This window comes from Geotrypetes seraphini, chromosome 2 (assembly GCF_902459505.1).
Source record: "Geotrypetes seraphini chromosome 2, aGeoSer1.1, whole genome shotgun sequence".
NCBI lineage: Eukaryota > Metazoa > Chordata > Amphibia > Gymnophiona > Dermophiidae > Geotrypetes > Geotrypetes seraphini.
Genome location: NC_047085.1, coordinates 326,945,620 through 326,960,272, shown reverse-complemented (window position 1 = coordinate 326,960,272; position 14,653 = coordinate 326,945,620). Strand labels below are relative to the sequence as shown.

Sequence of the window (14,653 nt, the reverse complement as noted above, 5' to 3'; positions counted from 1 at the left end):
ATGAAAGTGGGATTGCTCTTTATGTATACATTTGTACATGTATATTTTACACAATGTGCTTTCATGCTTCCCCCCCTCTTTTTTTTAAACAAAGAAAGCTCTAGATGTTAAACATGTAGAAAGGTTACCATAGAATTACAAGTAAGACTTGTTTGAAGTTTAAAAACTTTATGCAGTCCAGCAGCTTCAGCCTGAGCCAGTTTTTCTTCTGTCATTCTTATAACAAATTTTACAGTTGTATCAGTGTGGTACTCCTTGTAATCAGAGATTAATGCAGGGCTTTTCTCTGTCCCGTTAAGCATAGGTTCTAGCACCTGCTCTTTGTACACCTGCAGCAGAGGAAAAATATTCTTAGTTCTGTGATAATACCTAAAGTCCCCAATGGGGCATGCTAGAATGCCGCTTTATATAAATTAAAGTAATCTAATACTCTTTAAATTTAGTTCTGTTCAACAAACCATAGCCAACAGTGATCTGATAATATCTATTTTTTTCTTTCTTTACCCTAACTAACTGCATATGCAGCTTTTGCCAGCTGACTGGTTTATAATTTATCATAAGACTGGAAACCTAGAATGGTTTCTGGGACACCTTGGACAGTTACAAAAGTGGGCTCTAATGAAACAACTTATTTCTTATCACTGCAGGGAAGGTTCTCTTTCTGCAAGTTAAGGCTAGAATAGAATAAGGAAACCAAAAATCAAAAGTATCAACATTCAGTGGAATCAACAACCACAATAATTTAAACACTGGTGCCAGTATTTAAATTAATATATATATTCAGCAAAACACCAGTACTACACATTTAGTTTAGGTTAGCTACTCAATAGGCCTAAACATATAACATATATAGATAGTGCTGAACATCATCTGGATAATTTTAGAGCCTCCACTCCCACCCTTTACTATATGGAAAGTATTAGGCCATTAAAAGAGATTTTCAGTCCAATACTATCCATATAAGGACCGAAAATCCACAGATAAAGCAGTTAAGATGTATACCAACTATGAGTAAATGTGCAATTTCCTTTGAATATCAGCTTGCAAAGGTTTTCAGAACAAAAGAATGGTAGTTCTATTGAAAATACCAACGAACAAATGCATTAAAAAAAAAAAAATCTTTATGAAATACTGTTTATACCAACCTGCGTCCATGTCCTCACTGGAAGCTCTGTAATTTCTAAAGTGTTCTTGTCTACCACAAATATTTCACCACTCACAGCATATTGATTCTGACCAAGTTCCTGAATTGTTCCTTTAAAATTTTTGTAGCTCGGGAGCTGGAAGTAAATAAGGGAAAAGTCACATATTTTGGTACAATGATCCAATTAGGTATACAAGAACTGTCATATTGATCAGACAATATCCATCATGCCTAGTATCTAATTGTTAATAGCCAATTCAGGTCACAAGTTCCTGAAAGGATCTCAAAAAGTAACATTCTATGCTCCTTACTCTCAAAAATAAGCAGTGAAATTTCCAAAGTCTACCTGGTTAATAACAGCTTATGGACTTTTCTATCAGGAACTTGTCCAAGGAGAAATTAGGTTCTTGCCTGCTAATTTTCTCTCTCTTAGCCTGTAGACTGGTATGGTTCCTACAAATGGGTATATATCTCATGACCAGCAGGTGCAGGCTGAAACAAAACTGTGGAATAGTACATAAGAGGTACCTTCCCTTATTCCCATCAGTCTGCCGAATAGCCAAGCAGAACTAAGAACTTGAAACAGAAATAAACAATACTCCATAGAGGAGTAACAACAAATATACCCAAATGCTGTTGGAAAATGTAAAGAAGAGAACCCAGCAAGAAGGTCCCCACAGCTCGCCAGCTGAGCCATATCAGCTGTTCTTACTTCTCCCCGGCTTTAGAAAAATACTAGAACCCAGAGAAAAAACAAAATCTGCAAGCGAGCAAAACAAAAACCTGCAAGCACCACACAAAAACAGATAGGATGGGGGACTATACCAGTCTACAGGCTAACAGAAAGAAAATTAGCAGGTAAGAACCTAATTTCTCCTTCTGTAGCGTCTGGTAGACTGGTATAGTCCTTACGAATGGGACGTACCAAAGCAGTACCCATTAAGGGTGGGACACCCAAAGGGCCGACACCAGAACATGTTCACCGAATACGGCATCCTGACACACTTGAACATCCACACAGTAGTGTCTGACAAAGGAATGCAGAGAAGACCAAACTGCAGCCTTGCAAATATCCACAGGAGCACTAGAGAAGACTCAGCCCATGAAGCTGCTTGACCCCGAGTGGAATGAGCCTGGAAAAATTCTGGAACAGCGGAAGTAATAGTCTCCTTAATCCAGCGGGTAATAGTAGCCTTTGAAGTGCCACCCCCCTCATGAGGACCTGTGAGAAGGACAAAGAGATGATCTGATTTCCTGATCTCATGGGTCCTCTGCACATAAGAGCAAAGGACCTGACTGACATCTAACTTGCGCAACTCTCTCTGCTTGGAAGAGCCCTCCCGGCTACCCAACACCGGGAGAACTACTGCCTGATTGACATGAAAAGGAAACACTACCTTTGGCAGAAAGGAAGGAACAGGCCTCAAGACAACCCGCTCCCTAGAAAACTCCAAGAAGGGAGCCCTACAAGAAAAAGCCTGCAGCTCAGAAACACGTCTAGCTGAAGTAATGGCCACCAAGAAGGCCGCTTTAAGAGTAAGGTCCTTCAAAGAGAGTCACCCAACGGTTCAAAAGGTGGGTGCACTAAAAACAGACAGAACCAGATTCAGATTCCAAGATGGAACAGTAACATAGTAACATACATAATAACATAACATAGTAGATGACGGCAGATAAAGACCCGAATGGTCCATTCAGTCTACCCAACTTGATTCAATTTAAATTTTTAATTTTTTTTTCTTAGCTATTTCTGGGCAAGAATCTAAAGCTCTATCTGGTACTGTGCTTGGGTTCCTACTGCCAAAATCTCCGTTAAAACCTACTCCAGCCCATCTACACCCTCCCAGCCATTGAAGCCCTCCCTAGCCCATCCTCCACCAAATGGCCATATACAGACACAGACTGTGCAAGTCTGCCCAGTACTGGCCTTAGTTCAATTTTTAATATTATTTTCTGATTCTAGATCCTCTGTGTTCATCCCACGATTCTTTGAACTCAGTGACAGTTTTACTCTCCACCACCTCTCTTGGGAGCGCATTCAGGCATCCACCACCCTCTCCGTAAAGTAGAATTTCCTAACATTGCCTTTGAATCTACCACCCTTCAACCTCAAATTATGTCCTCTGGTTTTACCATTTTCCTTTCTCTAGAAAAGATTATGTTCTACGTTAATACCCTTCATGTATTTGAACGTCTGAATCATATCTCCCCTGTCTCTCCTTTCCTCTAGGGTATACATATTCAGGGCTTCCAGTCTCTCCTCATACGTCTTCTGGTGCAAGCCTCCTATCATTTTTGTTGCCCTCCTGTGGACCGCTTCAAGTCTTCTTACGTCCTTCGCCAGATACGGTCTCCAAAACTGAACACAATACTCCAAGTGGGGCCTTACCAATGACCTGTACAGGGGCATCAACACCTTCTTCCTTCTACTGGCTACGCCTCTCTTTATACAGCCCAGCATCCTTCTGGCAGCAGCCACTGCCTTGTCAAACTGTTTTTTCGCCTTTAGATCTTCGGACACTATCATCCCAAGGTCCCTCTCCCCGTCCGTGCATATCAACTTCTCTCCTCCCAGCATATACAGTTCATTCCGATTATTAATCAAAGGCTTTGCTGAAATCTAAGTAAATTACATCTAGCCTACGTCCTCGATTCAGCTCTCTGGTCACCCAATCAAAAAATTCAATCAGGTTCGTTTGGCACGATTTACCTTTTGTAAAGCCATGTTGCCTCTGATCCTTTAACCCATTAGATTCAAGGAAGTACACTATCCTTTCTTTCAGCAACACTTCCATTATTTTTCCAACAACTGAAGTGAGGCTCACCGGCCTATAGTTTCCTGCTTCATCTCTGTGACCACTTTTATGAAAAAGGACCATATCTGCTCTACTCCAATCCCCAGGAATCACTTCCGTCTCTAGAGATTTGTTGAACAAGTCTTTAATAGGACTCGCCAGAGGGTCGTACGGGAGGCTTGAGCAAGTTGACCGCCCGCAAGAAGCGAATCACATCAGGAATGGAAGTAAAACACTGACCTTTCAACAACCCACGAAAAGCTGACAAGACCGCAAGCTGAACCCGGAGAGAGACCAAGACAGTCCCCTGTCCAGGCCATCCTGCAAGAACTCTAAAATGGTAGGCAGGGAAGCACGAAAAGAAACCACTCCACACGTAGCACACCACTCCTTAAAGATACACTAAATCCTCAAGAGAGTTGAGATTACTTTATCTGAATACCCCTTCTTACCTAGGCGATCCCTTTCAAGAGCCAAACTGTTAAGACAGAAGGGACCAGAATCAAACATTGGAATGGGACGCTGAGTCAGAAGGTCGTCCAAGAGAGGAAGAGGATCCACCAAAAGATGCCTCACCAGATCCGCGTACCACAGCCACCTGATCCAGTCTGGAGCCACCAGAACCGCAAGACCCAAATGCCAAATGATGCAAAGAACTCTGCCCACTAATGGCCACGGAGAGAACACATACAGCCCCTCTGTTGGCCATGGTTGAGCCACAGCATCTAGGCCCTTGGCCTGACCGTCTCAGTGATGACTGAAGAAGCGGGGTGTTTTGGCATTGACACTTGTGGCCATCAAGTCCATGAGGGGCTGACCCCAAGATTGCACTATCAACTGAAAGGCCACGTGACAGACATCACTCTCCAGGATCTAGCACATGACGAAAGAGGAAGTCCGCCTGAACATTCTCCACGCCGGCTATGTGAGAAGCCAAGATGTCCTGAAGGTGAGACTCCACTCAGGCCATGAGCAGGGATGCCTCCTGCGATACCTGAGTGCTCTTGGTGCCCCCCTGATGATTGACATCGGCCACCACCGTGGCATTGTCTGACAGAACCCTGACCGACTTTCCCGTCAAAAAGCTCTGGCCTCCAGAACATTGATCGACCAGGACGCCTCCTCCGTGGACCAGGTGCCCTGAGCTGAGTGACCTGGACACTGAGCTACCCAACCGAGGAGACTGGCATCCGTGAGAAGCACTGTCCATTGTGGTTGATCCAGACTCATCCCTTGAACAAGATGAGAGGTCTGGAGCCACCAACGAAGACTGTCACGTGCCAAGCACCATAGAGGAACAGGAAGATCCAGACTATGCATATGGGGCGACCACCTCCGAAGCAGAGCATACTGAAGAGGGCGCAAGGGACCTGTACAACGGCATTATAACTTCAGGCTTTCGGCTGATAAAACTTCTTCGGATGCAACTCAGCATTTGTCTAGCCTTGGCTGTAGCTTTCTCTACCTGATTGGCAGTTTTCATATGTTCAGTAATGATTACACCCAGGTTCCGTTCTGCGACAGTTCTTGTTAAGTTTTCACCATTCAGGGTGTATGTTCTGCAGGGGTTACCGCTACCAAGGTGCATAACCTTACACTTTTTGGCATTAAAACTCAGTGTCCAAGTAAGTAGGTCCTGCCTCATAGTGTCGGGCACGGTTGCGCTGTCCACAACGTTGCATAGCTTAGCGTCATTGGCAAATAATGTAATTTTACCTCAAAGTCCCTGAGGCAGATCCCTGGGGATGATTTAGATAAGTTGGTTGAGACTCTGACGGACTCTAAAGGGCCCTGCCTTCCTGAGGACCGTGCCCGCCCGGCGTCTCGGGGGGGGGGGGAGGGGGCACTACCCAGGACATCTGCGGGAATTCGGGAAATACTGCCCTGTGTGTCCTTAGAATATTTAGAACCAGCGTCCAATTTAATTTCCAGGTCGTCAGCCATTTGACGAAGAAAGGAGGAAAAAGATAATTGATTTGCCAGAGCCTGGCCTCGAGAAGGACTCGATGACCTCGAGGTGCCTCGAGTGGAGAAGCCGAAACCACTCTAGAGTACTGGTAACCCAAAGAATACATAGACTTGGAGGAGGCATTGGAATCAGCTGAGTCCTCGGGGTCTGGAAGTGGAGACCTCAGTCAAGGGGTTGGAGGCCTCGAAGAGCTGGAAGGTCTGGATTGAGGCCTGGAAGAGGAAGGCTTTTCTGCGGAAGAAGACCTGCACCTCGATGGATGCCTCGATGAGGGCCTCGATCTATGACGAGAATGCTGCCTGGAAGTAGGTCTCAGTTGAGATCGAGGAGAGTTCACCCTATGCCTATGAACAGTGCCGTTGGTGAATAAATAGGGATAGAAGCTATAGATCGAAACCCCCATATAAACCCTCATATATACTAGGTACGCCACAGGATTTAATGACCCTATTCTTACTTTACTGTTACACACCCACTATAAAGAATTAAATTAAAGTTGTATTAACAAGCAGCTTTCAAATGACATTATAAGCAAATAAAAATAAAATATTTTTAATACATTGCTAATTATTACCTGCATCTTTACCTAAACTGTTTTGCCCTAGCTCTCACTTTGATCTTAATCTGCTACTTTATTATTTTGCTGTAGTGCAATCACACAGGTTTCCTTCAAGGCTCAGTAACACCTCTCCATAAATTATGTGGAAGAGGTCTGGAAGTGGGGATCGCATCTATTTCATATCCTCAGTGAGACCTCAGGAAGGAACCTAGTGATCAAAACATTATTAGAGGTGCTGTAGAGTTGTTTCTTGTATGACTGGATGAGCTATATTTATCTTTTTCTTCTTAATTGTTTAAATTCATGCAGAAATAAATGGCTAAATTGAACCCAATGACTTCATTAACGCATTTCCCTTTTTTTAAACCTCTATACCATTTGAAAGAGAGTGCATATCTAATTATTCACTTCTAGAATTGGATACTTCTTAAATTTAGTAAAAATATTCTGGCACAAGTGTCAAACCTTAAAAAAAGGAAGTCATATTGAGCATTGGAAAACAATAATAATTAACTAATAAAAATAGTACACATTTAGGGCTCATTTTACAAAGGTACGCTAGCATTTTTAGCACACGCACCGGATTAGCGTGCGCTACCTGAAAAACTACCACCTGCTCAAGAGGAGGCAGTAGCAGCTAGCACACGGGGCATTTTAGCGTACGCTATTCCACGCGTTAAGGCCCTAACACACCTTTGTAAAAGGAGCCCTTAATTTTCCCCACTACCAAATTTCCCCACCCTGCCCGGCTACTTTTTCATGCCACCCGGCTGGAAAAAAATTTCTGGGGAGAACAACTGCAGAGCCACAGCTTGAGATAAGCCTGCAGAGAGACTGTCAGCGAGCAAAGTAGTCTTCTATCCACACATTCATAACCCACTATTTACTCTGTGCACAAAATTAGCAAATTCTGCAAGTTTGTCAAAATTTAAATAATATTTTTGCTAATTATCATCCATATTCCATTTAAAATAATACCATAGAATCTGAGTTTTATCTCTGTGCCCAGTATAACTTAGCATCTGAAGACATCTCCCCTTACCTACAAGTAAAAGATTTTATTCAATGTAACAAATTATCCCTGGCTCAGGCTTTTGAGCTCTCTGAGTTTGAGTGCTCTCTGGGAATGACAGTGAAGAGGGGAAGTATATCTTGGCTATATAAATTACTGCAAGGAGATTTGGCAACAAGACTTCATATACAGTATTCTCCCCAGAAATTTTTTTCCAACCGGGTGGCATGAATAAGTAGCCGGTTGGGGCGGGATGGGGAAATTTGGTGGTGGGGAAAATTAACCCTCTCTTTTACTAAGATGTGCTAGCATTTTTAGCATGCATAAACTTCCGCGCTAGGCGGGAAACTAACGCCAGCTCAATGCTGGCGTTAGCTTCTAGTGCGCATGGCAATTCTGCACACGCTAAGTGCACGCTAAAACCACTATCGCAACTTAGTAAAAGGAGCCCTAAATGTGTACTATTTTTATTAGTTAATTATTATTATTTTCCAATGCTCAATATGACTTCCTTTTTTAAGGCTTGACACATGTGCCAGAATATTTTTACTAAATTTAAGAAATATTTGCCCTCTTTCAAATGGTATAGAGGTTAAAAAAAGGGAAAGGCGTTAATGAAGTCATTAGGTTCAATCTAGCCATTTATTTCTGCATGAATTTAAACAACAACAACAAAAAGATAAATATAGCTCATCCAGTCATACAAGAAATGGCTCTACAGGGGTGCCCACACTTTTTGGGCTTGCGAGCTACTTTTAAGATGACCAAGTCAAAATGATCTACCAACAATAAAATTTTAAAAAAATACAAAGCACACTGTATGCAGAGAAAATGTTAATTATCATTTATATTCCGCGGGTCAAGGCAGATAAGGGCCATAGCCCATCAGGTCTGCCCACTCTACAGACTTGGGGGTGGGTCAGTAGAGTGGGCAGACCTGATGGGGTATGGCCCTTATCTACCGTCATCTTCTATGTTTCTATTATATGCAATGTCAGTTCAGGAACAACTATACAAAAATAGACAAATATACCCCTCCCTTTTTACTAAATCGCAATAGCGGTTTTAGCACAGGGAGATGCACTGAATGCCCTGCGCTGCTCTTGATGCTCTTAGGCTCCCCTGCACTAAAAACCGCTATTGCAGTTTAGTAAAAGAGGGCCATAGTGCAAAATATAGACAGCAGATATAAATTGTCAAAATCGACACATTTTGATCACTAAATTGAAAATAAAATCATTTTTCCTACCTTTTTGTCTGGTGATTTCATGATTTCTGGTTGCACTTCCTTCTTCTGACTGTAAATCCAACATTTTTTTCTTTCTGCCCCTCCCCTTTTCTTTCTGTCTCTCTTTCTCTCTCCCCCCTGCCTGCCAGTTTTTTTCTCTCCCCCTGCTCCCTCAAGCCATTGCGCCGATTTCTCCACTTCCTCAATTCTTTCCCTACCCCCTAAGCCACTACGCCGATTTCTTCCTGCTGCTTCCACGAGCCAGGCCAGGCACATACAAGCGCCAGACTCACAAGACTTCACCTCTGACGTCAATTCTAATGTCGTCGGAGAGGAAGTTCCAGGTCAGCCAGGCAGCGATTGGCTGGACCAGAACTTCCTTTCTGACGTCAGAATTGACGTCGGAAGTGAAGTCTTGTGAGTCCTGCGCTTGTACGCGCCTGGCCTGGCTCGTGGAGGCAGGAAGAAAAAGATTGCAAAGGCAACGCGATCGACTCACATTGCCTTTACGATCTACTGGTCGATCATGATCGACCATTTGGGCACCCCTGCTGCTATGGTATCCTGTCCTGACCTGAGGATAGGGGTTTAGTTAAAAAAAAAAAAAAACTGCCTTATTTCCATTTCCTGTTTATAAACTTTAATCAATACAGTTACAATACTACTTGATTCTACGTAAAACAACAACAACAAAAAATTTTCTACCTTTTGTCATTTCTGCTTTAATCATCTTCTCTTCGCTCTCTTCTTTCTATTCAGCATTTGTCCTTGCTCCCTTCCGTGCAACATCTGTCCTCTTTGCCCCTTCCACCCAGCCTCTGCCCTCTGTCTCTCTACCTCTTCCATCTACTGTCCACCCTCTCTCTGCCCGTTACATCCACTGCCCACCCTCTCTACCCTTTCCGTCCAGTGTCCGCCCACTCTCTGTTCCATATGGCATCTTCCCTCTTTCTATGTCCCTTCAATTAACTGTATATCCTGTGCCCTTTCTCTCCTTTATACATGATTTATTTCAGCTTCACCCCCTTCCCTATGCTCTGGCATCTCTCTATTCTCCTTTCCTTCCTTCCTTCCCACTCCACACCATGGTCTGGCATTTCTGTCTTCTTCCCTTCTTGCCCCCCATGCCCTGGCATCTCCCTCCTCCCCCATATGCACTGACATCTCTCTCCCCCTCCATCATCTGGTAGCTCCTTTTCTTTCCCTCCCTCCCATGGTCTTGGCATCTCTTGCCTCTCCTCTCCCTCCCATGGTCTTTCTTCTCCCCTCTCTCTCCCCAATTGGGTGGTGCTGCTGCTGCAGCACTTCTCTTCCCCTCCCCAATTGGGTGCAGCAGCATTTCTCTTCCTTTCCCCCCAAAATGGGTGCATCAGCAGAACATTTCTCTTCCCCCTTCACCCCCATTCAGTGCAGCAGCAGCATTTCTCTTCCCATCCCTCTCAGCTCACACACCCTTTGGCAGAGTCGCTACGCAAGTTGTAAGCTTCCCTCCATCGCTAACCTATCTTCCATAGGTCAGCAACAGAGGGAAGCTTACAACTTGCTGCTTTTACTTGCTTCGGGCCTTCCTCGTTGCCAGGTCCTGCCTACTTTGTTTCTGCGAAGGCAGCACCCGGCAGCGAGGAAGGCCCAAAGCAAGTAATAGCAGCAAGCTGTAAGCTTCCCTCCGGGGCTCTATCGTGTGCGTGCCGGCTTCCCTTCTCTTCCCTCCGAAACCAGAAGTTCCGTCCCGTGGGGGGGGGGGGGGGAGAGAAGGGAAGCCGGCACGCACACGATAGAGCCCCGAAAGGAAGCTTACAACTTGCTGCTTTTACTTGCTTCTCTTCTTCTTCGCTGCCAGGTCCTGCCTTTGCGGAAACAAAGTAGGCAGGACCCGGCAACGAGGAAGGCCCGAAGCAAGTAAAAGCATGCTGGACAAAAAAAAAAAAAAGGCAGGCATCAAACAAAATTTTCAGCGGAGAGTCAGCCCAGGAAGGAGCATCGGCAGCAGCAGCAGGATTCGCCGGGCAGTCATCTACAGCTAAAAGGCTCTGGGGAGAACACTGATATATGTTAGTATGAGAAGAGTATCTGGGTAGGGTTTTCACCATAAAAGAGTGTGAATGCATTTCCTTATGGCTGCATTGTGATGCTTATGCCTCTATGTTAGTTGAAAATGGCCTTAAAATGTTGATAAGGTAGCATATTTCCCCTGCTTTGTTGCACAAGATGCACCCCAAAGCTAGTGATAAATGGTGGCGACACTGTGGATTGCCAAGGACATTTTTCCATTTGTGGTGGGGTTGTCCTTTCATACAAAGATACTGGGATCAGGTGTTTAAAACTATGTAAGTAAACTGGTAACTATCAGCTACCCAGAGATGCTCCGACCACGCTGTTGGGAGTGCGAATTGAGGCTCTAACTACAACCCAAGACCAGATATTGATGCTTGCTTTTGTAGCTGCAAGACTGGTAGTGGCACAGCAGTGGAGAGGCTCTATACCTCCAACTCTTGATCAGATGTGAGACCGCTTGGGCTTGGTATGTGATCTTTTTCAATTAACTGCTATGCCATGTAAATGGTCTCACTTCTTGAATATCTGGGGTACTTACCTGGAGGTAGAGGGATCTTGGGCAAATACTTCAATGTAAGGAGCTGTACTGTTTTTCCTGCTGATGGGTATTTTCTGTGGTATACCTTTTGCTAGACATTGACTGACTGATATATTTTGGGTTTCCTATGTGTGAGTGGGGATGGGGATGTTGGGAGCCCTGATGTTCTGCTGTTTTGACTTCAGGTTATATGTTATAAAGCACTTTGTTGGGGAGTTATCATAGTCTGGGGACCGGAGGGGGGGAGAAGGGTGGGGTTTGGAGTGTGTGTGTGTGAGGGGGAATATTAGATATTGCTGGGATTGCTGATATTAGATATTGCTGGGTGCTTTGATCACCCTTGTGGAGTGTTTTCTCTCCTTTGTTGGATATTATATATTTGTGGTTATGTACACTGTTGAACTTAAATGAACAATAAAAAAAAGAAAGTATGGAAAGAGTATCTATCAGTAGCAAACAAGTTGTGCAACTTCCTTATCTAGAAGATCACTGTCTCCTATGATAAGAACTGAACACTACCACAGAAATAAAAATAGCATGTATTATAAATACAATTGCAGAAGGCCTAAATAAAGAGGATTCTTACCATTGGATGTGGCTCCAAGCCGTCCAACATTCTTCTGATATTGTTCACAATCTCTCTGGCATCATAGTTTGGAAGCTTACAGGCCCATCCTGTACCAATTCCCTCAGCACCATTTATTAGAACCATTGGAATGATAGGAATATACCACTCAGGCTCTACCCGTTGGTTATCATCATAGAGAGACTTCAGAAGATTGTCATCCACTGCAGGAAACAGCAACCTTGCCAAAGGACTAATAGTAAGAAAAGAAGAAAACCGTGATATGAAATATTAACAGGATTTGCTACATACTTTCAGCACGAGACCGCTGAAAGGAAAAACATGAAAAATTTTATTGTTATAAATCATTAGCTATTGGAAGAAAAATCTCAACACATCCAAAAGTGCAGTGAGGTTACTATATTTCCCCATATAAAGGCTGTGGCTTATATATGGATTTTGCAATCCAAACACTGGGTGCGGCTTCCTTATATGGGGCGGCCTATCTAACGACATTGTAGATAAGCCGCCCCATTAGTAGACCCCCGTACCTTTTAAAATAATGCAGCTACCTCGCTGGCCTCCTGCCTCCTGCAATGCCATGGTGCAAGGCAGGAGTGATCTTTCCAGCCGCCACCGCAGTGCTTCATCAATGCCTGCATCAGTTCTTGCGGGACTCATGAGTCCCATGAGAACTGACGCAGGAAAGATCACTCCTGCCCTGCATCGCAGCATTGCAGGAGGCAGCCGGCGGAGGTACGATATTTACCAGGGGGGTATACCGGGGAGAGGGAGGAATGTATAGGCCACCCCCTTGTGGTTTTAAAACTCTTATATATGCCGCGGCTTGTAACATGGGGCGGCTTATCTGAGAGTTTTAAAACATGTATAGGCATTTTTTGCGGCCTATACACTGGGGCGGAGAAATACGGTAATATTCATAATCAAAAGCATTTTATGGTTATCATCACTGATGCCTACTGAAGGCTCTTTTTTTCCAATCTGTAGCAACTAATGGTTAATTTTGGATGCACAAATTGTTATTCCCATAATAAAATCTACTTTTCAGTCCTTATGGTTAACCTCCAAGATACAAGTGGGCGGTACTGGGATCTCCTGGAAGAATTGGATGCAGGCAGGTATTCAAACATTGGATGATGTTATTTCTAATGGAAAACTGCTTGATTTTATACAACTACAACAATCATTTGGCATTCTGAGGTCTCAACAATATAGGTGGTTGCAGTTGAAGGAGGCCATTCGGAGTGGGTTCCCTGAATGGAAAAATTTTAAAAACTATTACAGCTTGCAGATCCTTTGTTACCAGGCAGAATTAGTAGGACATCAGACTGCCCAGTGGTATAAATTAATTTCTATTTTTGAATAAAAAGCCAAAAAATAGTCTTAGAGACATTTGGAGCATCGAGATAAAACAGTATATTTCTGTATCTCGTTGGCCACGAATTTGGTCTTGGAGGTTTAAGTGTACAAGATCAGCATCTATGAGACAAACTTGGTTATTTTTATTGCATAGGATTTTTTGGACCCCAGTTCGTTTACAAAAGTTAGATAATTCCAGGTCTAACAGATGTTGGCATTGTCATAATGATGTAGGGACTTTGGATCATCTGTTATATTATTATCCTTTGATATTTAATTTCTGGAAATCAATTTGGAGACAAATTAATCTTATTCTTGATTTAGCAATTCCCCTAACATATGAAGCCATAATCTATGGTATGCTTTTACATGTCAAGCCTTCTTTGGATAAATATAAAAGTCAACTTTTTATGATAATGACGGGTCTTCTCCTCGATCCTTCCAGTGAGAGGTAAGGGAAGAGCCAGGGAAGATCGTATCCAGAGGGCAAACGAGTGGCTACACGGATGGTGCAAAGAGATGAACTTCGGATTCCTGAACCATGGAGATGCACTACTAGGACTACAGGGACCAGACGGGCTCCACCTGACCAGAAGGGGTAAGAACGTCTTTGGACACCGACTAGCCCGCCTGCTTCGTAGGGCTTTAAACTAGGTAAGTTGGGGGAGGGTACCCACTCACATACTGGTGTGGTAAGTAACCATCCTGGTGGGGTAAGTTGCCAATCCAATTCTGAGTCTGAGGTAAGTACATGCATGGCAAACAGTACTACAGGAATCATACTAACTCAGGCGGGAAAATTGCCATGGAGACCTAGCAAACATAAAGTATGGATGGCTATATATGTTAATGCCCACAGTTTAGGCAAATTTTTGTGTGTGCTTTTTCTTGTGTCACGTCATCACGTTTTTACGTTTTTTCATGAAATACGTCTTTTGCCGGCAGCCTTTGATTGGGGTATTTAAATGGCTCAGCGTCTATAGAGACTGACGCCATTTTTTGAGAAATATTTCAGTAAGGAACCAGGTCATATTTGCTCCGTAAGTTTGCTGTTTTAAACACTGAGTTTAAGAATTTTGTGATTGAAAACATTCAACAAATGTTTATGGAATGTTGCTCTCTTTTTAGGCACTGTTTATGCTTTTCCCCTGACGAAGCCAGTGCATGTGAAACGGTGGCCCCGTCGGGCTTTGAATGCAGTGCTGTCCTTTCATCTAGGGCTTTGAATGCAATGCCGTCCTTTCATCTAAGATAAGTGCTTTTTTGAATTTGTGCACTATCTAAATGATTTTTGGATGTTTGACATGTGATATTTATATCTTTTCTAAAAAATATTTAAAAGACTTATTTAATCAATATTTAAAAATATTTAAAAATACTAAAAAAGTAGTACCATCAGTACATGCCA

The 14,653-nt window shown here is 43.4% G+C and overlaps 1 protein-coding gene across 1 annotated transcript in view; it reads right to left on the bottom strand.

Moving 5' to 3' along the window:
• The window catches only part of TOP2B (DNA topoisomerase II beta), a 639,919-nt gene that overhangs the window by 255,615 nt on the left and 369,651 nt on the right, over positions 1-14,653 (bottom strand). The window contains 3 exon segments of the mRNA XM_033930173.1: positions 129-329; positions 1,146-1,280; positions 11,887-12,118. Coding sequence (XP_033786064.1) covers positions 129-329; positions 1,146-1,280; positions 11,887-12,118 — 568 coding nt within the window.